Consider the following 24933-nt stretch of genomic DNA (forward strand, 5'->3'; position numbering starts at 1 on the left):
GAGAAGCTGCATCTTTAATAGCTGGAGAAGTTCAAGGAAGACACCGTGTGTCGGTCTCAGAGGGCGGCGGGGGTGGAAGGAGGCTCTCCCGCCCAGTGGCCGCCATGCACCCGTGGTAGGAGGAAACAGGCAAATGTTGAGACAAACCCTCAACGCTGCGCCAAGGACTTGGACTTCGCATGGCTCTCTCAACTCTCTTACGCTTCCAAGTTCAACTATCAGTTGCCAGTATTTGAGGTACAGCCACGTGAGTCTCCCTTCCTGGTTTGGTGGTGTTCTAGGCATCGCCACAATACGCAAGGTGCTTCAGTGTGTCAGGTTGGCCCGCCGGATGTGCGGGTCAGCAGTAACGGGGTCAGCGGAGGCTGCGACCCATAAGTTCTTGATTTCCGGCCTTCTGCCACAAGACAGGAGCAGGCTGCAGTGCATTCTCGGTCTTTTCATAGGGGTGTCAGGCTTTTTGGGGCGCCTGGGTGGCTCAGTGGTGAAGCCTCTGACTTTGGCTCAGGTAATGATCTCAGTTTGTGAGTTCCAGGCCCTCATCAGGGTCTGTGCTGACACCTCGGAGCCTGGTCCTTCAATTCTGTGATCTCCCTCTCTCTCTGCCCCTCCCCTACTCGTGCTCTGTCTCCCTCTCTCAAAAGTAAGCAAACACTTTAAAAAATTAACAACAACAACAAAAAAGAGCATCAGACTCTTTTGGCACAACCTGGCCCTCTTTTGCCAGTTACCTTCCTTTTCCAGGAACCCCAGTAGCCCTTCTCAAGAGGTCCAAGGATCTCTTTTCTTGCATGACCTGAACCGGTTCCTGTTTCAGAAGCTTCTCTTCTTCTACAACTTGCTCCCCTTGAGGTTACCAGCTTCTCGTAACTAGTCGTTCTCGTTTTGTTCCCTTTTCAAGTTCCAAAGACCGGTGAGCCACTGCATGCCTGCTTTCTGAGACCACGACGTGGAACTTGGCTTCAAGACCCTGATGGAGAGTGGCTGCTCACTGACGGTACCCTTCCCTCTCTTTTTCTCTTTCTGGGATTGCCTGGACCGAATCCTACGGACAGCAGCCCATCCAGCACTGACCAAGAGGGAGTAATTCCATCTTCTTCCGTTACCTCTATCAGGCCTGGCATTAGGCCAGATATTCCAATCTGGGGGGTCATTTAAGTTACTCATAGAGATGAACCCTCTGGCCAGGAGTGCCTGCCCTGGGTCCCTTTGTACCACTGTCCCTGGGGTCCTGGATACATACTTTTAACTCAAATTCAGGACTGACTTTGCACTTTAAAATTGTGATGCAAACGTATTTTATTAGCATAGCAATATTAATTCTTTTTTCACACCTTTCTTTCTTATACTAAGCTTATCCAAGACGGGGGTGCTTAAATTGTTTTTTTTTTTAAAAACAATTGATTCATTATTCATGTGTGGGACGGGTTTTCGGTGATTCTGTGCAAAGAGGCTACCAGCAGGTGTAGGACCAAATTTTTTTTCTGGAGCAGTTAAAAATAGTTTATTTTCATTTTCATAGCCACTTTCCTCAAAAAATTAGTTAGTTTGTTTGTTTATCTATTTTGAGGAAGAAAGAGCACAAGCAGGGGAGGGGCAGAGAGAGAGAGGGAGAGAGAGAATCCCAAGCAGGCTCCACACTGTCAGTGCAGAACCCGATATGGGGCTCGAACTCACAAACCGTGAGATCATGACCGGAGCTGAAACCAAGAGTCAGATGCCCAACCAACTGAGCCACTCAAGCATTCCACAAAATGACTTAATACTGCAAAATTAAGTTTATTAAGTAAATTAATTAAATTGGAATGTTTCTATCATTCTATATAGCCCTTTGTTCTTGATGCCATGCAGCCATTCAACTTGGAGCCAGTAAAAACCAAAATTGAAAGCATGATCTCCAGGTGACCCATAGCTAGTGAAGTCTCCTTTATTCCCTAATGAATGGATGGTTTGGGATCCTATCTCCCATCTCTGTACTGAAATTCACAGAGAGTGTGTCAAGTTGAAGAGAGTTGATACAGTTCCAGGTTACAGTACACTGTGGTGAAACTATGGGTGGTGTTTGGTGTTCAGGTTTTTGGGTATCATTTCTGTGAAGAGCTGCTGAAATGGGATCTTTCTTGTCCCAGGAGTCAACGTAATAGATACTAGATACCAAAGTGAGTGTGAAATCGAACACAATGAGTGTTTTCTAAAACGGTAAGATCTTTACATACATTATTTCACTTCAAAGTCACCGCTGTATGAAATGTGAATCATAGTAAGTACATTTTACTATTAAGGAAAAAATATAATGCCAGGTGGCTCAGTGGGTTAAGCGTCTGACTTCGGCTCAGGTCATGATCTCACCAGTCCATGGGTTTGAGCCCCGTGTCGGGTTCTGTGCTGTCAGCTATGAGCATGGAGCCTGCTTTGGATTCTGTGTCTCCCTCTCTGTCTGCCCCTCCCTGCTCATGCTCTCTCTGCCTCTCAAAAATGAATAAATGTTAAAAAAATTTTTTTACATTTTTTTAATAGTCTATTGTCAAGTTGGTTTCCATATAGCACCCAGTGCTCACCCCCACAAGTGCCCTCCTTCATGCCCATCACCCCGTTTCCTCTCTCCCCCACCCTCATCAGCCCTCAGTTTGTTCTCAGCAGTCAAGAGTCTTTCATGGTTTGCCTCCCTCCCTCTCCTCCAATATTTTTCCCTTTCTCTTCCCCTCCTCCCCCATAGTCCTCTGTTAAGTTCCTCCTAATCCTCCTATATGTGCAAACATATGGTATCTGTCCTTCTCTGCTTGACTGAAAAATTTTTGTTTTAAAGAAAGAAAAATATAATGCCGAAGTGTTGGTGTCTTGCCCAATATGTCCAGCAAATTGCTGTATATCTTCAGGCCTTAGCTTAAACACCAGTCTCCATAATTTTATGATGACTGCTATCTTAGACGGGTGCTCATCTGCTATTCTTTATTTATAGCACAAGAGAACAGAAATGGTGTGAACTATGAAGTTAGCATATAAAAGTCATGGAAACATTCCTTGGGGAAGCTGAACTACCACATCTAACACATTATTTTCGTAACTATTACAGTGAAAGGCACGAGAGGCTTGGACTTCAACCTGTTATTTGTACAGGGGTTTAGGGTTTTAAATAAATCAAGATGATTAGAAATCATCAGGATGATTAGGTGATTACATGGCCCTTTTAAGACAGTGTGGTTTCTCTGAGTCATGTGCTCTCATACTACAAGTGACGTTCAGAGTTGTCCAGAGCTTCCTGTTAATTTGTTTTCTGAGAATATAGAAGACGGCTAAAAGTAGAATACGCCTTCAGTTCCCCCTAGGGTCAATCTAGAATATAATGAACAGTGATACGTTTCACTTGAAAGAAATCAGATCACGTGTGGGTGGGAGGAAGTGAACAAATTGTAAAGGTGGTTTTTTGCCTGCATCTCTGGAATATAAATGATCTTGTTGTCATTCTTTCCCCCACAACTTTTACTTAATTACTAAGATGATTGCTTGATTCTTCTTTGTGAATTTCCCAATCAGTTCAGAACGGGCTAGGTCGGTTCTTGAAGCACTGCAACCCTCGGTGGAGTTCAGAGCTGAACTTGCCCAGGGTATCGGTGAGTGCTCACTGCTTGGGAAACTGATGGCCTAACCTGGGCCTATGACCCAAACTCTGGTGGTTTGTTGAAGGCAGCTCTACAGGATGCAATCATCACCAGATATATCAGGAAAAGGTGTTCACTCTTCAAGTTAATTTCAGACTGGTGTCTTCTTCAACTTTAAGATGAATTTATGTAAGAATCTCAGGACCCTTCTTTATGGGGCCAACTGCATCATGCATCTTCAGAGTGAAATAACTGTAGGATGTGCAGGGATTTTCCCAACTAATTTTTGGTGGTACTTCTTTTTATGTGTTTATTTTATTTTTAAATTTACATCCAAGTTACTTAGCATATAGTGCAAAAATGATGTCAGGAGTAGAATCCAGTGATTCATCCTCTACTTATAAGACCCAGTGCTCATCCCAACAAGTGTCCTCCTTAATGCCCCTTGCCCATTTATCCCATCCTGCCCCCCACAACCCCTCCAGAAACCCTCAGTTTGTTCTGTATATTTAGGAGTCTTTTATGTTTTGTCTGCCTCCATGTTTTTGTATTATTTTTGCTTCCCTTCCCTATGGTCATCCGTTTTGTATCTTAAATTCCACATATGATATTTGTCTTTTTCTGACTAATTTCGCTTAGCATAATACCCTCTAGTTCCATCCACGTAGTTGCAAGTGGCAAGATTTCATTCGTTTTGATCGCTGAGTGACACTCCAAGGAAGATACCACGTCTTCCTTATCCATTCACCCATTGATGGACATCTGGGCTCTTTCCATACTTGGGCTATTGTCGATGGTGCCGCTATAAACATTGGGGTGCATGTGCCCCTTCGAAACAGCACACCTGTATCCTTTGGATAAATTAAGTTTTGGTGATACTTCTAAGTAATGGCCACAACAGTATTTTGTGCTGGATCTATTTGGCAAACACTCATGTAGGCTGCAGTGCTTAGACGCTCAAGCTTATATGGCAATACAGAATTTAATGCGTAATTCAGAAAACAAACAAGCATTGTTGATAGAAGGTATGTCTAGCCCAATGCCTCATCAGATACTCATTCAGGAAACCTGCGTTGCAAACCTATTATGGGAACGTTTTTTCCTAGGTGGGGACGAGGTAGCCAAAAATCAGAGCTCCTGTTCACATACATATTAGATTCTAATGGGATGGGAACAGTAAATAAACAAATAAATACATCACGTATCATAGGATAAATGCTTTGGAGAAACATAGAAAGCAGGATGAAGAAACAGAACGTAATGGAGAGATACTGATTTGCACAGGCTGACCTAGGAAGCCTCTCTGTTGAAGTGGCATTTGGGTAGCAAGTTCAAGCAGAGAGAAAAACTGAGCCAGGCAGCTTTCTGAGGGAAGGGTCCAGGCTAAGTCATCTTGAAAACAAAGACTCTGAATCTTGAGAATTGTTTAAAATGAAATGCCAATGGAATGGAGGTGTTTGCAGGGAGAAGGTCCCTGAGGTAGAGGGGCCAGATCACGTGATACCTCGTAGGCCTTGAAAAGGATTTTTACATGTTATTCTGGGCGAGATAGAAAGCCAGCGAAGCCCTTTGAGTTGAGGAATGTCAAGATTTCAATTTACCCCCTTTTTAAAATAAATTTTCCAGGTATGAAGAAACGTGCAACTTAAGACTGTTTCAGATGGGAACCCAAGAGCTCATTTTTGGACATTGTGAGTATGAGTTCCCCATGAAGCTTTCAAGTCGAGATGTTAGGACTTAAGTCTAGAAAATTAAGGCAATGCTCTGCCTTGCAAAAATAAGAACTCAATCTGTATTTCTAGAACGAATAAATGGATAGATGAGTATTATTTCTCTCTTTAAAATCATCAGTGCACATGGCGTTTCCCTCAGGAGGAAAGAAGGCTTCAATATACAAATTTTAGAATAAAATGTATAATGGTTTCTAACAATGACTCTGCTCAAGCCTGGCCCTGCTCCTGGATAGAGATTATGAAATACAGTGATTCCAAGTGGAATAATTTTTATATTGACTAGATGGCCCTTGATGGCAGTGACTATATAGTATTAATCCCAGTGCCTATCTTATAGCCAACACCTAAAACTTTTTGCTAAGTAAATTAATCTTTCTCCTAACTTGTGCTTTTTAAAAATTTTGTATTAATAGTTTATTGTCAAGTTGATTTCCATATAACACCCAATGCTCCTCCCCACAAGTGCCCTCCCCCATCACCCCCCTTCCCCTCTGCCCCACCCCCATCAGCCCTCAGTTTGTTCTCGGCATTCATGAGTCTCTCATGGTTTGCCTCTCTCCCTCTCCCCCACCATTTCCTCCCTTCTTCTCCCCCACGGTCCTCCATTAAGTTCCTCCTAATCCTCTTATACGTGCAAACATATGGTATCTGTCCTTCTTTGCCTGACGTATTTCGCTCAGCATAATACCCTTAAATTCTTGTGCTTTTGAATTCTGCAGAGAAACTTTTAGCATTCTCTAAATATTTTAGTATTCTCTAAAATAATCCCCATTTTATTGGCTTTTCATGAATGAAGCAATTTTTAAAATGTTTAAAATTTATTTTATTTTTTTAAAATTTATTTATTGGGGGAGCATAAGCAGGGGAGGGGGCAGAGAGAGGGAGGAGAGAGAATTTAAAGCAGGCTCTGTGCTGTCAGCATAGAACCCAATGGGAGGCTTGATCTCACCAGCTGTGAGATCATGACCTGAGCCCAAATCAAGAATCAGATGCTTAACTGACTGAGCCCCCCAGGCACCCTGAATCAAATTTTTTTAAATGCAATTTTTTTTTTGTTTTCTAAAATTGAGGTGCTTGTGTAATTTAGTTTGTACCTATGAGGTTCAAAAAGGGGAATATCTGGGTGCAAATCACTGTTTTTGTTCTATGTTATCAAATACAAAACAGAACTTTTAAGGAGAAAGGTGTAACTTGATTAAAGCAAGAATCCTTACTTATTTAAACAGTTTAATGGTCTGGTACAAAGTGATATAATCTAAAGATGTTGAGGTGTCTAGACCATAATGTCAGGGTGGGTACATGTAGGAAACAATGTGTTTTATTAAGATTTTTTCATTTTCTTATAAGTTGGTGTTTACAGTTGTAACATAGAGGGCTTTTTTTTTTTTTTAAATTGAAGTGAATCATAAAGATGAAATTACCTCACTCTGCAGTAAAATCCAATAAGATAAAAGTGCCATACGTTAAAGAGATGTGTGATCCAATGTTTAATTACTCCCTAAATGGTTATATGTTGGGGACATCGGGTGGCTCAGTTGGTTAAGCATCTAACTCTTGATTTCAGCTCCGGTCATGATCCCAGGGTCGTGGGATTCAGCCTGTGACAGGTTCCACACTGGCATGGAGCCTGCTTGAGATTCTCTTTCTCTCTCCCTCACCTTCCTCTACTGCTTGCACGCTCATTCTCTCTCTCTTTAAAAGAAAAAAAAATATTTCATACTGTCCTTTGTCCAGTTGGCTAATAATATGGATGTGCAGGGGGTTAAGCTGAGCCTTTTCATTTAATCTAATTAGTCTTGTCTTTTATAGGAAAGAATAGATTCTGAATATGTAAATATGACATATGTGTCATATTATTGAGTAAAAAACTAATATTCTCTGCTTTAGAATTTTTATATAATTTTCTGCTTTATGATTTTATATATTTTATAATCTCTAACTCCATGGCTTTTGTGAAATGTAGAGTAGAAATGAAGTAGAAATGAAGTCAACCTAACTGGCTAGGCAAGGTAGCAGAGCCTCGGGTGTGTTGAGGATGTTTTCCCAAAGCACTGTTTACTGTAACAATTACATCTCTGAAAAAAAATAAAAAATATTATTATTCTAAATGTTTATTTATTTATTTTGGAGGGGGGGGACAGAGAGAGGGAGAGAGAGAATCTCAAGTGTGCTCCGTATTGTCAGCATGGAGCCCAACCTGGGGCATGAACCCACGAACCGTGAGATCATGACCTGAGCCCAAATCAAGTGTCTGACACTTCCCTGACTGAGTCACCCAGGTGCCCTGCAAATACATTTTTTAATATTCATTCATGCTCAGTTGCTTCTTGTTACTTTCGGCCCACCTAGCTGACCTTTTGGGATTTTGATACCTGATTCTGTCACTTTCTACTCTGCTTTCTGACATCTCAAAAATCTGACTTCTATACACCACAGCAAGTAAATAAGCTAATTGTAAGTTGTGCATATTTTCTAGGAAGATTTTTGCGTAATAGGAAACAGTGAGATGAAATAGGATGTTTAGGGCCATCCTCCTTAGCTCTTCGCTATCTCGTTTCTTTTGGGATTTGTCCACAGAGAGCTTAGTAATCACACTTGTGATTACCTGATTCTCTCTTCTTTTGTCTTTACTTGGTCCAGGCTATCAAATCCAATTCTGTCTCAAGGATTCTGAATATGAACTATGAGACACAGGGCCTGGTTTTAGGAATTGAACCTTGTGGATGGCAGAGCCCTAGGTTTAAGATCCAAATACACTGTGTCTGTACTCCCCCAAGTTGCCTTGGGTCACACTGATGGAAACCTGGTTGTTCATCTCCTTGGATTCTGTGAAATGCATGAGGAGCCATCTTATACACTTATTTTTCTTATAAAATTCTTATTTATTTGGCAAATGAAAAACCTCAACAAAATATACAGGTTATCCAGACAATAAAAAGTAAGAAAAGAACAACCTAGGAAGGATTAGAATGGAATATAAAAATATATAGTGGTTTGGGGGAATAGTTACAACCTTAACATGGAAGTGAAGTATGCACTTGACTGTAAAAGAAATATAAGCGTGTCTAACGTCTGTTTCTTATGGATTTCATCTTCAGTGCATAGACCAGAGCACTTATGGAAAGAAAAGCAGTTTTTACTCTTGGTCTAGACATAGTCACTCATAACCGGTTTTGGTTTACTCTGGCCTGTCCCATCTCGGAGAAGCATGTTGCCTCACATTAGTGCTCTTTACTCGCTTCACTAGAGAGGAAGCTGTGGGTTCCCGTTGAGTCACTGCATTGTTGCTGTACTTTCCATCCTGTTTGCCCATGTAGGTTTCCTCACCATCGTTGTTGGTGCATCTTTCCTCTCTCTGCCTCTTGCACACTCTTTTCTCCTTCTCCTTCTTCTTTTCCTTCTTCTTTCTTTTATCATCACTGTCTGACTTCCATCCTAAACAAGTCCTTATTCCTTGTTAGTCTTTAAAAAAATTTTTTTAATGTTTATTTATTTTTGAGAGAGAGAGAGAGAAAGAGAGAGAGAGAGCAGGGGAGGGGCAGAGAGAGAGGGATACACAGAACCCGAAGCAGGTTCCAGGCTCTGAGCTGTCAGCACAGAGCCTGATGCGGGGCCTGAACTCATGAACCGTGAGATCACGACCTGAGCTGGAGTCAGATGTTCAACCAACTGAGTCACCCAGGTGCCCCTCTTGTTAGCCTTTAAAAAAAAAAAAAACTACACTATTTATTCTATTAGTGGCTTAAAAACAGTGATTGAGTGGTTTTTTTTAAGTTTATTTATTTATTTTGAGAGACAGCACGAGCACGAGTGGGGGAGGGGCAGAGAGAGAAGAAGAGAGAAGGTTCTGTGCTGTCAGCACAAAGCCCGATGTGGGCTTTGATCTCACAAACTGTGAGATCGTGACCTGAGCCAACATCTGGAGTCAGACGCTTAACCAACCGAGCCACCCAGGCACCCCTCTATTTTTTTTTTACCCAATACAATGTCTTTCTCTTCTTAGAGGACTGTACCCTAGTGGATAACAGTATGGGCTTAGGTGCTGTATTACCTAGGTCTGAGTTCCAGTTCTAGCATGTTCTGTGTGGGAGCTCGGGCAAATTTTTAACTTTTCAAAGAGTTGGATATGTTATTTGTAAAGGGGGAGTATAATGGTACTTACTTGATTCTATGAAAAGTAATCAAGTTAATTTCTCTTGAGTACTTAGAACAGTGCCTGGCATTTCAACAAACATTAACTACTGATGTTTTAGAGGTATGTTTTTTTTTTTTAAATTTTAAACGTTTGTTTATTTTTGAGAGGGGAGAGAGAGAGAGAGAGAGAGACAGAGCAGGAGTGGGGGATGGGCAGAGAGAGAGAGGGAGACACAGAATCTGAAGCAGGCTCCAGGCTCTGAGCTGGCAGCACCTTCTTCTCCATGCTGTTCCAGGTGCATCCACCAACGTCAACCTCCTATACACTCGGTCTGGTGTAGTTTCAGAGTCAACCTGAGAAATCCAAAAGACATCAGCTCCTCTAATTTGCAGGCTTGAAATTAATTTTGCTCTTGACAGACCTGATATCCACAGTGCAAAGTACTTTCATTGTCTATAAATGTTGAAATTCTCTACCTACCCTCCTACTGTCTGTAGATGTACCTATTTTTTGACCCATTTAATATAATTGGGTTTCTGCCTTGGTTTTTACACCCACGACTCTGGTTTCCATTTCCTGCTGACTTTTGGGCCCTGGGATAAAACTTTCTTAAGTGACCAGCAATCTTATCCTTTCCAACCCTCTCCTCTAGCTGTTCTCTGTACCTAAAAGCGTGTATTATCAAGACTGTCAAGGGCGCCTGGGTGGCTCAGTTGGCTGAGCATCTGACTTCGGCTCAGGTCATGATCTCATGGTTTATGGGTTCGAACCTTGCATCAGGCTCTGTGCTGACAGCTCAGAGCCTGGAGCCTGCTTTGGATTCTGTGTCTCCCTCTCTCTCTGCCCCTCTCCTGCTTGTACTCTGTGTGTCCCTCTCTCTCAAAGATAAATAAACATTAAAAAAAAAAAAAAAGGCTATCAGTGCTGTTACTTGTCCGAGTTCAACGACAACCATTGGCTTGAACATTCTCCTGCAACTGAGTCTTGACTCCAGAGTGTGACTTCCTCAGAGACTGACAATGTCTTCAACCACGGCTGAGTTAGACGTGCTTTCTGGACATCGTGTACTTGATCCTTCATTCTTATTGCTGTGTTCTAATGCACTCAGAGAGGTCAGTTAGCTTTTGCCAATGTAATACTCTAATCTCTTGAACTGACTTATATACTCTTACCCGTATTGGTAGCATGGAGTAGTAGAAAGAATGCAAACTTTGCAATCATAAGGGTCTATTATCAAATGAAATATGCACAAGATGATAATTCAAATAGTACAAAAGAGTTGATGATGAAAAGCAATAGTCTATCATGTCATCCTTTCCTATCCTGGCTCCACTGTGCAGAGGTAGATTGTTTTAGCTGTTTTCTCTTCCTTCCTTCCTTCCTTCCTTCCTTCCTTCCTTCCTTCCTTCCTTCCTTCCTTCCTTCCTTCCTTCCTTCCTTCCTTCCTTCCTTCCTTTCTGGTGATGTTTTCCATGACTCTAAATATCTCTGTTTTTGAACATTATAATCTAGTACTCTTTGCTCTCCTAATTCTTTTATACTTTCTTTCTATTTTCACTTTTTCTCTCAAATGTTAATGGTTAAGTGATGAGCATCCCTTTGTTATGAATTTATTGGTTACTTTTGCAAGTGTAAATAGTCTTTTTGTCCATTTTTTGGGTATATTCCTACTAAAAGAGAAGAGATGCCCCTGCTCCTCATCTTTCTTCCCATGTTTCCTTCCTGTCTTTTCTCAGTCAATTTGCATTTGCTTGTTTCATTTTGTCGTTTAAGTTTTATTTTAATTCCAGTTAGTTAACATACAGAGTACTATTAGTTTCAGGTGTACGATACAGTGATTCAGTGATTCCATACATCATCCTGTGCTCATCACAAGTGCCCTCCTTAGTCCCCATCATCTATTTCACCCATCCCCTCCCCCAAACTCCCCTCTGGTAACCACATGGTGAGTCACATTTTTAATTTTACCTTGTCAAGGTTGTTGGCTCTCACTTTCTACCACAGCTATGATCAAGTGCCCATGTTCTGTACAGAGGCTAACTCTAGTCAACAGACTTTTACATGATCATGACTCTTTTGGGCCAAAAGATGGGCTAAGAGTATGCTTCCTTCTTTATAGGTCCCACGTCTCGATTGTTCTGTTTGCTTAGATTCCGTTAGGTATTTTTTTAAAGTGTTATTTATTTTGAGAGAGAGTAAATGAGTGGGTGCGCCGAATGAGCAGGTGCAAGAATCCCAAGCAGGATTCATGCTGTGAGCACAGAGCCCGATGTGGGGCTCAACCTCCTGAACCATGAGATCAAGACCTGAGCCAAAATCAAGAGTCAGACCCTTAGTTGACCAAGCCACCCAGCTGCCCCACCGTAAGTTATTTTAACTCAAACTGCATTTTAATTTGCTTCCTAATTGGACTCTACTTTCTCCTGTAGCTTCTCCCCTTGGTATTGCTAATTGCTTTTTCTTGGATAACCTATTTCTGTTATGCCCTTATTTTTCAACTCATCTAATTAGTGTGTCTCTTGCATGGAATTGAGCTTTAATTTGGCTTTCTCAGAGCCCTCCATCTGCTGCCCTGTACAGGAGCCGTACTCTTCACAGCAACCATCCAAGGACTTCCCTTACTGGCTCTCCTGGTTGGAGCTACTGTTTCTTGTATACCGTGCCTTTCTCTTTGTTGCTGTGGGTATAGCTCTCAGTCTGCAAACTTAAATGTGCAAATAATTTCACATTAAACAATTTTTTTAACCTTTATTTATTATTGAGAGACAGAGAGAGACAGAGCATGAGCAGGGTAGGGGCAGAGAAAAGGGGAGACAGAGAATCTGAAACAGGCTCCAGGCTCTGAGCTCTCAGCACAGAGCCCCACGCGGGGCTTGAACTCCCAGCCTACAAGATCATGACCTGAGTCAAAGCCAGACGCTTAACCAACAGAACCACCCAGTTGCCCCAATTTCGCATTTTTAAGTAAAAGTAAATCTGATCCTGAGACTCTGGCGTCCCAGCCTGGTGGGTAGAAAATTCAGTCTCAGTCATGTTGGGGCTTATTTTCCCCTTACTGCAATTACGGGAGGATCCAAGGAGCTTATGTGTTGCCCATTAAAGAGAGAGGAACTCTTAATCTTGGGTGCATCTTCAGTAGGGTCACCACTGCTTGTCCCAGTGTTCAAGTCTGTGTGGGATCTGGGTAGTGGATGGCATCAGATTTTCTGTGACCACAGTCCAGTTTCCCTGGAGGAACTCAACCATTATTCTCTGAGGCCTTTCCAGTTTGGGGATCTTAGTCAGGAGGCAGTGTATACATTCTCAGGGTTACCGGAATTAGACAACTTTTGTTCACATGGAAGTCTTTGGAAAGCTCCCCTCTATCTTTTTATGTTCCCTTTAATCACTCCAAGTATCACCATCTTCTGAAAAACAAAGGGGGAAAAGGGATAGTGTTCATTACGAGGAATTTTCTCTTTGGCCCTGTCCCACAAACCTTCCCTGAGGTGAGAAAACATACTCCTGGTGACCTATGAAGGTATAATATCATTTAATTTTAGTAAACCAGGTACAGTGATAAGAAGTCACATGTCAACTTCATTTCTTTCCTTTGAGGAGTATTTTTTCTCTCTGGAAGAGTTTAGGTTCCTTTCTTTGAGTCTGTGAGCATTAGTTTGTCATTTTTATGTTTTTGCTTTCGTAACATTATCGTAGGACAAAGAATGAGAGAAGTATCTTGTAAAACACTGAGTCTCGGTCACATTTGAAAGGGACCCTGTTTCACCTAATTAATGAGTCATTTACTAACTATGCAACCTCGTATTTTCTTTAAATCTCCGGGCACATGGTAGGGAAGCGAGCGGCAGACAACTCCTACTCAACTTCTGAGTCATCCCTTCCTTCCTCCTCACCCCTGCTCCAGCCCCAGCCTGGGTTATGTTCTCCCATTTTTCTTCATCATTATCCAGTAATTCTTCCGGGGCAATATTAATTAAATATATAAGCATTGGTTGAAAATGTTTTTCCCTAGTGCTGTGTCCACACTAGGAAGGCAGATAATTTGGACCAATTTTGCCCAGTGCTCGGGGAAAGTCCCAGGTATATAACAGGTACATTGTGGAATTAGTGAAAGAAGTAGATGCTTTCTAAATATTTGCAACTAGGGGCACCTGGGTGGCTCAGTTGGTTAAGTGTCAGACTTTATTTTTTAATGTTGTTTTTGAGAGAGAGAGAGAGAGAGAGAGAGAATCCCAAGCAGGATGTCAACTCAGAGACGGCTGCATGGAGCCCCAACCCTTGAAACTGTGAGATCATGTCCTGAGTGGAAATGGAGAGTCAGAGACTTAACCAACTGAGCCATCCAGGCACCCCAAGAGTGGGACTCTTGGTTTCTGCTCAGGTCATGATCTTACAGTTTGTAAGATCGAGCCCCTAAGTCAGGGCTGTGAGGCATGGAGCCTGCTTGGGATTCTCTCTCTCTCCCTTTCTCTCGGCCCTTCCCCAGCTCTCTCTCTTTTTCTCAAAGTAAATTAATTAACTTAAAAAAAGATTTGCGACTAATCGAGTGATTCATTTTGATTTCCATCCCCTTCCTGGCTTCTTCATGAGGAATTTCCCTGGTACATTTATTTCCTATATATATATCTTTTTCAGGTTCCATCATTAGAATGAGTCCAAATACTTTGAAGGCAACAAACTGTTTCTTTGCTAAGTTATGACCCAAGATTTGAGGCTGAAATGTGTCTTTCACTTTAGAGCAATAATTCATCTATGAGATACTGCAGGACAGTATGACAAAAGCCATTAAAAGGAAAATGGCAGAACCGAGAAACCCGTGGTGTGGAGGAGATTGCACAACCCCAAAGAATGCACAGCTCAGAATTTTCTCAACTAACAGGCTTTGCAACAGTGCACTGTGAAGTTTTGAATAGCGCATTATTCTGGATCCTTTACCCTAACAAATCTCTCAGATTTACATTCCATAGACTTATCTCCATTTTGGGCCTGGCTGCTGCACGTTACTTTGCTTATTTGAAAGGATTCTCTGATGAAGATCCTTTTTTTAAAATTTTTGTAAATGTTTATTTATTTTTGAGAGAGAGAGTGAGCAAAAGAGAGCATGAGCGAAGGAGGGGCAGAGAGAGAGGGAGAGACAAAATCCGAAGCAGGCTCTGGGCTCCGAGCTGTCAGCACAGAGCCTGACGCGAGGCTCGAACTCACGACCAGTGAGATCATGACCTGAGCTGACGTGGGACACTTAACCCACTGAGCCACCCAGGCGCCCCATTGGACTCCTGATCCTTTTAATAAAGAACACATATTGGGGCATATGGGTGACTCAGTCGGTTAAGCATCCAAATCCTGATCTTGGCTCAGGTCATACTCTCATGGTTTATAGGTTTGAGCCCCTCATTGGGCTCTGCACTGCCAGTACGGAGCCTGCTTGGGATTCTATCTTTCCCTCTCTCTCTGCCCCTACCCTGCTCACATGCATGCATGTTCTCTCTCTCTTTCAAAATGAATAAAAACCTTTAAAATAGAGAACACATATTACTTTAGACAGTGATCTAGTTTCTAGGGTTGCTTCCAAGGGTTTGTGAGTAAGTACTGTTATTGCTGTGGGAATCCTTTTGGTGGTGAGAGCATTGAAAAATATGTGTTGTCAAATTTATAATTTTACTTCCTTCAACTCCCAACGTAACATAACAAAGTAGTATTTCCTTCAAGATTACTAAATATATATGTGTATGTGTATGTATATATACTAAAGTAATATTGTAGCTTAAGGAAGAATGCCGGCGGATGGCCATGTTTTGGAAGCTAGAATTTAAGAAAGATCTCTAAGCTGCTAGATGCTTGTGTTTGTGATCTCAGGCTGATGTAACAAAATACCGTAGATCGGTGGCTTAAATGACAGACATTTATTTTTCACAGTTCTAGAGGCTGGAACACTTGAGTTCATGGGGCCAGTGTGGGTGGGAGGGGACACAAACATCCAGCCCATGACAGTACTGCAAATGAAGCCAAGGACCCTAATGGAGTCTCTATCACGGAATGTTACATTTCCTTTTCCTTTGCCTTCACGAGCTTATTTCCTGTCACCTAGGAAGATTCGGGGAATTGATCAACAGCTCCACCATCCCTTCTTCGACCCCAGAACAAAAGTTCCTGCGTCTTTACATACCACATGTATACACTGCGTACATTCAAAGTTTTAGCTCGTTGCGCACATTGTCTTTTGCCATCTTGTACACAGCTATCTGAGCTCAGAGAACTTCTTAGGGGAGAATTTACGTCAAACATGTAACTGCCTTGGGAAAAAAAAAGAGACAAGGGAACGTTTATTACATTTTTATAAGACATAATAATGATTCTTTTGGGGGGCATTGCTAAACTTTTTGTTTGAATGAATAAAAACAAATTGAGAAATTCCACAAGACACACTAATCTAGTGATCTCAACATACTTATGGAAATTTCTACTGACTGTTTTTGGGTGTTGCTTTCCTAATTTCCTTTTTGTCTTTGCTGTATGTCCCCCATTTTTGAAAAGACTTCTTCTTTTGACTTACTTTTTTTATATAGGGAGCTTTCTGATCTTACCCGGAATAAGTTAGATTAATGTTTATTCTCAAATATTTCTGAGGGCATACTCCTTTACCCACAGGAATACACCCTTGCAGAAAAATATCAGAGGTTTCTGTTTCTCCCAACCACTGAACAAGAAGAGCGTTAACCACAATGGGCCAAGAACCTCAAAATAAGCGTGAGTACATTCTCTCCTTTCAATTTGAAAGAGACAATGTAATTATGACTAGGATTTTTTTTAAGCTTATTTATTCTGAGAGAGAGAGAGAGAGAGAACACAAGTGAGGGTGGGGCAGAGAGAGAGGGAGAGAGATGGAATCCCAAGCAGGCTCTGTCCTGACAGTTTGAGGGGCTCAAACTCATGAACCATGAGATCATGACCTGAGCCAAGATCAGGAGTCAGACACTTAACTCACTGAGCCACCCAGGTGCCCCAGAATTAAGACAAGGATTTAAAAACATGAATTAACAAAATTATAGTTTTGAAGATTGAAGATGAGGAGGAGGAAGACATTAAACGAAATGACAATGACTTTGGTGAAGAGGAAGGCCATAGATAGATTCGAATATGTTGGGTAAGAGAAACTTTTTTATGAAATGCAAACTCCAGGAGAGAAGATAAAGTAAACAAAAGAAAAAATAAGATGGGAAGAAAGAGAGTAATTCGGGAAGATTCTTTTAAAGGCAAGAGGAAGAAGGAAGATCTACAAAACACGATGACTAAGGCTCGCAGTTTACCTGGGGCTCTTTTTTGCGATTTGGGGGTTTTGTGTCTTGCTTATCAAAAGCCTCTCTTATTCAAAAATATCTTTACATTTTTATGCATGTACATGTGTATCAGTAAGCTCTAAAATGGATTTATTCAGGAAGAAATCTTTAAGCTCTCTGCTAGATCTAAAATATTTTGAGTGATCTCATATTTAGCTTCCTCCTCAGTAGAGTATTTTCCTTAGTTCCTGTGGCTGAGAAGACAATCTATTTATATTTCTTTTTGTCCTTGTAGAAGGAGGCCAGCATTCCCACCTGATCCCTTGGGCCATTGCTATTTTTTTCATCTTACTCCTCAGTGCTTGTTTTATTGCAAATTGCTTGGGTAAGTCATTACTGAAAGTGGAACTCTTTGTGAATTATTTTCGCAAACAACTTTGAAAAAAATGTTTAATGTTTATTTATTTTTGAGAGAGGGGAGGGGCAGAGAGAGAGAGAGGCACAGAATCTGAAGCAGGCTCCAGGCTCCAAACTGTCAGCACAGAGCCTGGGGTCTCAATAGCTCAAACTCATGAATCAAAAGATCATGACCTGAGCCGAGGTTGGACACTGAACTGACTGAGCCACCCAGGTGCCCCTCCCAAACAACTTTCATAAAGTTACTCTAAGCCTTTTGTTTCCTTGGTTTTCCTCTAACATTTCAATTCATAATGTTTTTCAGGGTCTTGAATTTAAGATCCAGGGCTCCGTCCTGTATTTAACCTTCTATTCTTTGCCGGTGCTGTCTTGTGTAAGGAAGTGAAATATGGAAGTTAGACCTTTTCCTATACATGTGAAGGGTGGTGACCAGAGTAACTCAGACCCCATTTTTTACTGAGATTGCAAAGGGCAGTAAAAAATTACCATTAAAGAGTAACCAGGAAAGACCCAACTTTCTGATGGATTGTAGTCTGGCTTTGAAAAGAAGAGTGGTTGAAAGAGTTGTTCTTTCTAATAGTGAGACCTTGTATAAAGTTCTTATAATTATAGTGATATAGCATGGGTGCAAGTATGGACGAACAGAGCAGAGGAAAGGTAAAGAGAGCTTAGTTACAGATCCTGCATGTATGAACTCTATATAAAACAAAAGGGGATATTGCAGTTATAGGGAAAGGACAGATTTGGTCAATTAATGTGCTAGAGGACCATTGATCTTCCTTATTTAAAACAATGAAATCAGTCTCCTGTCTTATATCATGTACAAAACCAACCCAAGGTGGATTATTGGCTAAAATGTGAAAAGCAAATCAATAGTATTTTTCAGAAGGTAAATGGAGAAATGTTCATATCTTAGGCAGGGAATGATTTCTTTTTTATTATTAATTTTTTTAATGTTTACTTTTGAGAGAGAGAGAGACAAAGTATGAGTGGACAAGGGGTAGAAAGGGAGAGGAAGACACAGCATCTGAAGCAGGCTCCAGGCTCTGAGCTGTCAGCACAGAGCCCAACACAGGGCTCGAACTCGCGAACTGTGGGTTCATGACCTGAGCCGAAGTCAGATGCTTACTGACTGAGCCACGCAGGTGCCCCGGGAATGATTTCTTACATAAGTCACAATGCCAGTGACTAGCCAGTGAAGAAAATATTGACCAATTATACTATATTCAAGTAATAATGACCCTACAACAAAAATACCAAAAAAGAAAACAGCCATTGGAGACGGTGTTTTTAATGAATAAAAATTTTGATTAAAAAATTTAGTGTACAGTATATATAAACAATTCTTTCAAATCAATAGGAAAAAATACTGACAATGCAGCAGAAAAGTTGGCAAAATTTTGAATAGACATGATAGAAAAGCCTGAAATGTCTAATGAGCGCATAAAAAAGATCAAACTTAGTTGTTTTCATGGAAATGCAAATTCAACTCACAGTGAGATACCTTTGCGAACAGACCAGGATAGCAACAGTTAAAGAGCCTGGCGCTACTGGCTTTTGATGGTGGGGAGCGACTGGACCTCCAATGAATTGCTGCCCGTGGGAGCGGAGAGCAGTAAAACCACTTAGGAAAAGTTTACCACTGTTACAGTTGGCAATATGCATATGTTATTACCAGTAATTCCATTCCTAGGCATATATCATCCTGCAGAAATGCATGTTTATGTGCTCTAGGATGCATGGTCAAAAATGCTCCAAGTGGTATAGTTCACAGGAGTCAAACACGAGAGGCAGTGCCAATATTTACCAGAAAAAAAATATATAAATATATTTTCGTGCATTAAGACAGCAGATTACTTTATAGCAGTAAGAATTAATCGATTATGGTTGCATGTGACAATATAGACAAATTTCAGAAATAACATTGAGCAAACGAGAGAACGGAAAGAGCTCATATTTTAGGAGTTTCTTTATAGAAAGCTCAAAAAGCAGGCAAATCTGATCTGTATGGTTTAGGGATATGTTATTAAGTGGTGCAGTTGAGAGGCAAAGCACAAAGTGATTACTTTAAGAGTCACAGAGTAGTTACCTTACCACCGAAAGTGAGTTGTATCTGCTGGGATGTGAAGGCCACGTGGGGTGTTGGCAAGGTTGTGTTTCTTAAGCCGGGTTGTTGCGACCTGGAGTGCGCACTTTACATAATGTGATAAAGCCTACATTTGTGTTTTTCGCTTCTTTGCACTTGGTTATGTTTCAAAGTAAAAATATTTAAAAGAGAAATAATGTATAAGGCTCATAAAACTTGGCAGAATGATCCCTGTGTTTACTAAAAAAAAATCTCTATCCTAACACCGATTCTGAGAAAAAACAAAGGCTTGCAGGACTCCTTCCAGAAAGCCCAAAATGGATAATATGATAACAAAAAAATTAATTTTTGGCACCTTCTTTCAGCCAGTTCACCCGGAGCTGGAACAGAGGAGCTGCGTAGTAAGAAAGGGGAGTAGGTACCGGAACTCTTAGGGGAAGAGAAAGGTCAGAGTGGCCCGTCCCCGTTTCCCTAATTAAGTGGTTATACCAGAAAAGAAAACTAACTTATTTTCCCCCTTGACAGTGACTCATCACAACTTTCTACGCTGCAGAAGAGGCACTGGAATGTTCAAGTTACCAGAGTATTACACGAAGATAACATGCGCCAAAGAGGAATCAAAACAGAAAGGTATGAACAGCAGAGGGCATAGGAGAATTTCTTTCTTACTTCCATTTCCATTCAGGTTCATAATCTGATTTAAAATTTTTTTAATGTTTTTTTTTTTTTTTTGAGAGAGAGAGTGTGAGTGCAAGTGGGGGAGGGGTTAAGACAGAGGGAGACACAGAATCTGAAGCCGACCCCAGGCTCAGAGCTGTCAGCACAGAGCCTGAGGCGGGGCTCGAACTCACAAGCTGTGAGGTCATGATCTGAGCTGAAGTCGGATGCTCAACCAACTGAGCCACCCAGGCGCCCCCATAATCTGATTTAAAGGAATCAATAGTAACCAGGAGAGATTAAAAACCAAGAGTAAACTTGACGGAGGACCAAGGGGGAGAAGAAGGGCGGAAATGGTGGGGGAAAGGGAGAGAGGCAAACCATGAGAGACTCTTGAATGCTGACAAAAACTGAGGACTGATGGATGTGGGGGGGAGGGGGGGATGGGCATGAAGGAGGGCACTTTGGGGATGAGCACTGAGTGTTATGTAGAAACTAATTTGACAATAAACTATTTGTAAAAAAAAAAAATAAAAAAAAAAAAAAAAAAAAAAAAAAAAACCAAGAGTATCTGGTGCAAGGATGAACACCAATAAATAGAAATAGATTTCTCATGACTGTAATCAGTTGAATAGAACAATACACTTAGGGTCCATTTTTGGCATCCAAAACAAAGCATTAATTGAATTCCATTTTCTTTCGATTCAGATCTATCTCAACAACTGTTTCCTCCTAGAATATACAGCTTTGCTGAAGGGACTTTCTCTCTTATTATTCTAGAATTTGTAAAATCCCATTTGGGAAAATGGAGAAATGCTTGAAAGTTCTAGTAGGTTCTTTGCCCCTTTAGATAAAATTTTCTGTAAAAGGCTTTGTTCTAGAAGATACACGTAGGAACATGGAAAAATGGTGATATCTTTAAGGGAATATCTTGTAATTTTCTCATAGTCGTTATGTAATTCAGATACTTTTTGTTTAGAGAACATCTAGAATGTAACTTTCTGGATTGTTTTTAAAAGGGGCAATAGGATGATGTTGGCAATCACGGTATTATTGGCAGAAAGGTGATGCAGTCTGTTCCAGATGAAATGCTCCTTGTAAGTAACTTTCATGTCAATTTCCTCAGGCACGAGCACCTGGAATTGCTGTCCTACTGGCTGGAGATCCTTTCAGTCCAGCTGCTACTTAGCTCTTAATGACAACAACACGTGGGCCAAGAGTGAGAGGAACTGCACGGGCATGGGGGCTCATCTGGCCACCATAAGCACGGAAGCTGAGCAGGTACACTGGGAGGCTCCAATCTCACAGCAGTCTCTCTGCTGGTTTGAATCTCTTTGCAGAGAAAGAGGAATTTCTCTGATCTGTCTCCATGCCTTTGCTTCGTCGGTTGTCTCTTTCCTCCTCATTTTTCTTCATCTGGCCAGCTTCTGTGCTTTCCAGATTCGATTCATGGATTATTTCCTCCAGAAAGTGACCCTGACCACCCTCCCTCCTCCAGCCTCCCCGTTCTAGCGTGGAGATACTTCCGTGGTACTTTGTGTATTGTGTGATCATGGCTCTTGCTTCACTGGTGTTAACTGGGAGGCTCTCCATTCACTGTCCCATCTCTTCCCATGACTCTGACTTTGTAGAGGGCAGGGGCCATGCTTTCCTCATCTCTGCATCGCCAAAGTCTTGTACAGCACTAGGCACACTGGGTAGGACCTGATACACGGTTGGTGAGTAAGTGAATCAATGAATGGTTAATCAGGACTGGAATAGCTTCTCAGGATGCAGCATAGGAAGAATAATTCAGCTGTATGGTTGTGATTCTAAATAAAAAACAATTCTTAAGTTTAATTTGGTTTCTTAAAAACGAATTCATTTCCTCATGTAATATACTTCCATAGATGTACCCTAACTCCTACTCTTTATTTGGGAAGGGGGGTTTCCTGGAGAATTCTGTTCCCATGGCTTTGCAATCTACAGGTTCACTGACCCTTTGAATAAACCGGAACTTAATTTCATACACAAGCAATGAAAGAGGCCATTTTAAAAATGAAAGTTAAAAAAAAATCCGATCCCTTTAAGCATTGTGCTAAGAGATTTGCAAGTATGACCTCACTTAAGCTTCACAGTAACTCTGTGAAGTAGTAGAGTTGTCGATTTTGGAGATGAGAAATCTTGAGTTTGGTGAGGGTAAAGCACTTACGAACATTCCGCAATATGTGGCAGAGGCAGGATTGAAAGCAGATCTGTCTGGTGACAGTGCTCCCGTGCTTAGCGAGTAATCCATCTGACCTTGCCTCCCCCTTTCCTACCATGAAACACAGCTATGAAACGACAAATACAAATATACTTACAAAAGTTTACATTTTTTATGCAGAACTTTATCATTCAATTGTTGGATAGTCGCTTTTCGTATTTCGTGGGACTTACAGATGAGAACCATGAGGGCCAGTGGTCCTGGGTGGACGAGACACCGTTTGACCCCAAAATTTCGTAAGTATATGGACTGGGGGTGAAAACTTTCTAGGCAAAGATGAAAAGATAGCAAGGAGAATTCGTTTGGGCCAAAGCATACCAATATAGACATGCTTGCTCAGAGTCGAGCACGATGTATGGAGTAACCTCTCTACTAAGAAACTACAATATTTCTATTAGAGAGGGCAGCTCTAAATTTTTCACCAGAGACATTTTCTCTGCATGTCTCCTGATCTACACACACTCACACACGCATACATGTAAATATAAATACATACCCATGTATATTTTTTTCATTTTAGATTCTGGCATGAAGGCGAACCCAACAACTATCAAGGAGAAAACTGTGTTGTCCTTGTTAATGTCCAAGACAAATGGGCCTGGAATGACTTTCCTTGTAACTTCGAGACAAGAAGGATTTGTAAGTTACCTGGAACAGCCTTCAGCTAGAAGCCTCCAGAAGAGTCCTGGTGATGGTGACAGAAAAGAAGAACCAATTCGACCAGGGCAGCGTGTACCTGCACCAAGGGAAGAGAGACAATGTGCTGAGAAAACAGAACCTTTTTCAGTTACGATGGCCTTATTTATTATCATTCTATTTGTTTGAGACAACGTGTTTTGGTGTGGTTTGGGGGCAGGAGTCATCTTTTCTGTGAGAATCCATTCTCATTAACTTTGCTTTCTTGATAGTGTATCAAAGCTTTTTCTTTTCAGTTGGGGAGCATCGATTATATCTCAAACAGAATGGCTCAAATGAGGTCATCTCTTAGTCATTGTTCTCCTCTACTTGGATTCTTAGCTCTTAAAATTCAAAGGCAAGGTATTCTAAGTGGTAGAGGCATGCCATTTTTTTTCCCCCAAATATGACAAGCCCTTTAAAGTTTTTAAACAACATTTTCATTGTTCAATGCCTCATCCCCAGACTTTTAAAGAGTATCAGTCATTAGATTGACATTCCATGAGCAAAATGTTTTCTGAATGGCAGTGTAGACGTTCTGAATGGTAGTATTGCCAAGATAGAAAAAAAGAAAGTCAATACCTTAAAAAAAAACTTTACTTCTTACTCTACCTTAAATAGCTTCCCAAAGCAGTGGGATCCCAAGCTGACTTAATTTCTTTTCGAGTGGATAAGTCCCTCACAGGCCACCGTAACCAAACTCCTTCAACTCTGTAGATGAAGAAACAGGACCCATGGGAAGCCAGAGAGCTCAACCTGAACACTGCTAGTTCATGAGAGAAGCGGGGCTGTGGCCCAGAACTAACCTTCATGAGAGGCAAACTGTATTACCTTTGGTATTACAGGAAAGTTACCGGGGTGACTTGACTTCTTGACTAATCGATGAAAGTTCTAACATTGTATTAGCGTTTCTACATTTTTAACCTGAATCAGAAAAAACATCATGTTTTCAGCTCATTTATGTTAGCATGTCTTCTTAGAGCTATACAGCTAGAGTCCAACTAGCAAGGAAGTCATTGTCTTAACAACATGAAATGACACTTTTGTCATGTCACTAGTGTTAGCTGTGAAGCAGTCCTATCCAAAATGTGCTGGTCTTTCTTTCTTTATTTTTTTTTTTAATGTTTTATTTATTTCTAGGAGAGAGAGAGAGACAGCGTGAGCAGGGGAGGGTCAGAGAGAGAGGGAGTCACAGACTGAAACAGGCTCCAGGCTCTGAGCTGGCAGTCAGCACAGAGCCCGACGCGGGGCTCGAACCCACGAACCGCGAGATCATGACCTAAGCGAAAGTCGGACGCTTAACCGACTAAGCCACCCAGGCGCCCCTGTGCTGGTCTTTCTTAACATTCTCAGTTTGCTGATGTTTCCTGAATCTAAGCTAAACAATTTCAAGCGATGTTTTTTTAAAGTTTATTTTACTTTGAGAGAGAGAGAGAGAAAGAGCAAGCATGAGCAGAGGAGGGGCAGAGAGAGAGGGAGAGAGAGAATCCCAAGTAGGGTCCATTGTGCCAGCAGCGCAGAGCCCCATATAAGGCTCCATCTTGCAAACATGAAATCATGACCTGAGCCAAAATCAAGAGTCAGATGCTCAACCACTCAACTGACTGAACCATTTAGGTACGTGAAGCAACGACTTTTTTACCTAACTGCTTTAACGCTATTTTTAAAAACAGTATTTAGTTTGTAAATTACTTAGTGATTTTCTGCATTTGGAAGATTAGTGTTTGATTGATTGATTATTGAGTGTGTATGTGCTTATGTGTGTGTGTCTGCTTTTAAAGCTGATACTTTTAACTGAAGTAGTGCTAAGTGATTTTAATTGTTTGCCATAGTCACTAATTACATAGCACAAAATCTACAAAACTTGTAATAATTTTATGTAAATGCTAAAATGTATTGTTAATATTGTCCATTTTTCCTTATATAGGTAGAGATTCAGTTGTCAATAAAATGTGCTCTCTATGTGATTTTATACATCTGTGTCGGCATCTATGTCCTTAATCTATTTTCTCACAGTCTAATTATTTTTCATTACCTCCGTGGTGACTAGCACAGACCATCTTCCTTACCCGGATTATTGCGATGGCCTGCTGACTGGTCTCCCTGTTT

General features: G+C 41.2%; 1 protein-coding gene and 1 pseudogene across 1 annotated transcript; one reads left to right on the forward strand and one right to left on the reverse strand.

Moving 5' to 3' along the window:
- Positions 1-306: 306 nt before the first annotated feature.
- Positions 307-1167, reverse strand: LOC120220444 (annotated as a pseudogene).
- Positions 799-23916, forward strand: CLEC4D (C-type lectin domain family 4 member D). Its single transcript, XM_039217578.1, has 8 exons — positions 799-997; positions 5226-5290; positions 16116-16214; positions 17040-17129; positions 19773-19877; positions 21031-21185; positions 22270-22385; positions 22670-23916. Exons 3-8 carry the CDS (start codon positions 16190-16192, stop codon positions 22815-22817), a joined length of 639 nt encoding a protein of 212 aa, XP_039073509.1. The 5' UTR covers positions 799-997; positions 5226-5290; positions 16116-16189; the 3' UTR covers positions 22818-23916.
- The last annotated feature ends 1017 nt before the right edge of the window (positions 23917-24933 follow it).

Source organism: Hyaena hyaena, unplaced genomic scaffold (genome assembly GCF_003009895.1).
Source record: "Hyaena hyaena isolate Hyena2069 unplaced genomic scaffold, ASM300989v1 scaffold_700, whole genome shotgun sequence".
NCBI lineage: Eukaryota > Metazoa > Chordata > Mammalia > Carnivora > Hyaenidae > Hyaena > Hyaena hyaena.

Coding starts and splice junctions, on each gene's coding strand:
- CLEC4D (XM_039217578.1), top strand. CDS start 16,190: ATGGGCCAAGAACCTCAAAATAAGC. Junction 19,878..21,030: donor AGAGGAATCAAAACAGAAAG/GTATGAACAGCA, acceptor CAATTTCCTCAG/GCACGAGCACCTGGAATTGC. Junction 21,186..22,269: donor TAAGCACGGAAGCTGAGCAG/GTACACTGGGAG, acceptor TTTTTTATGCAG/AACTTTATCATTCAATTGTT.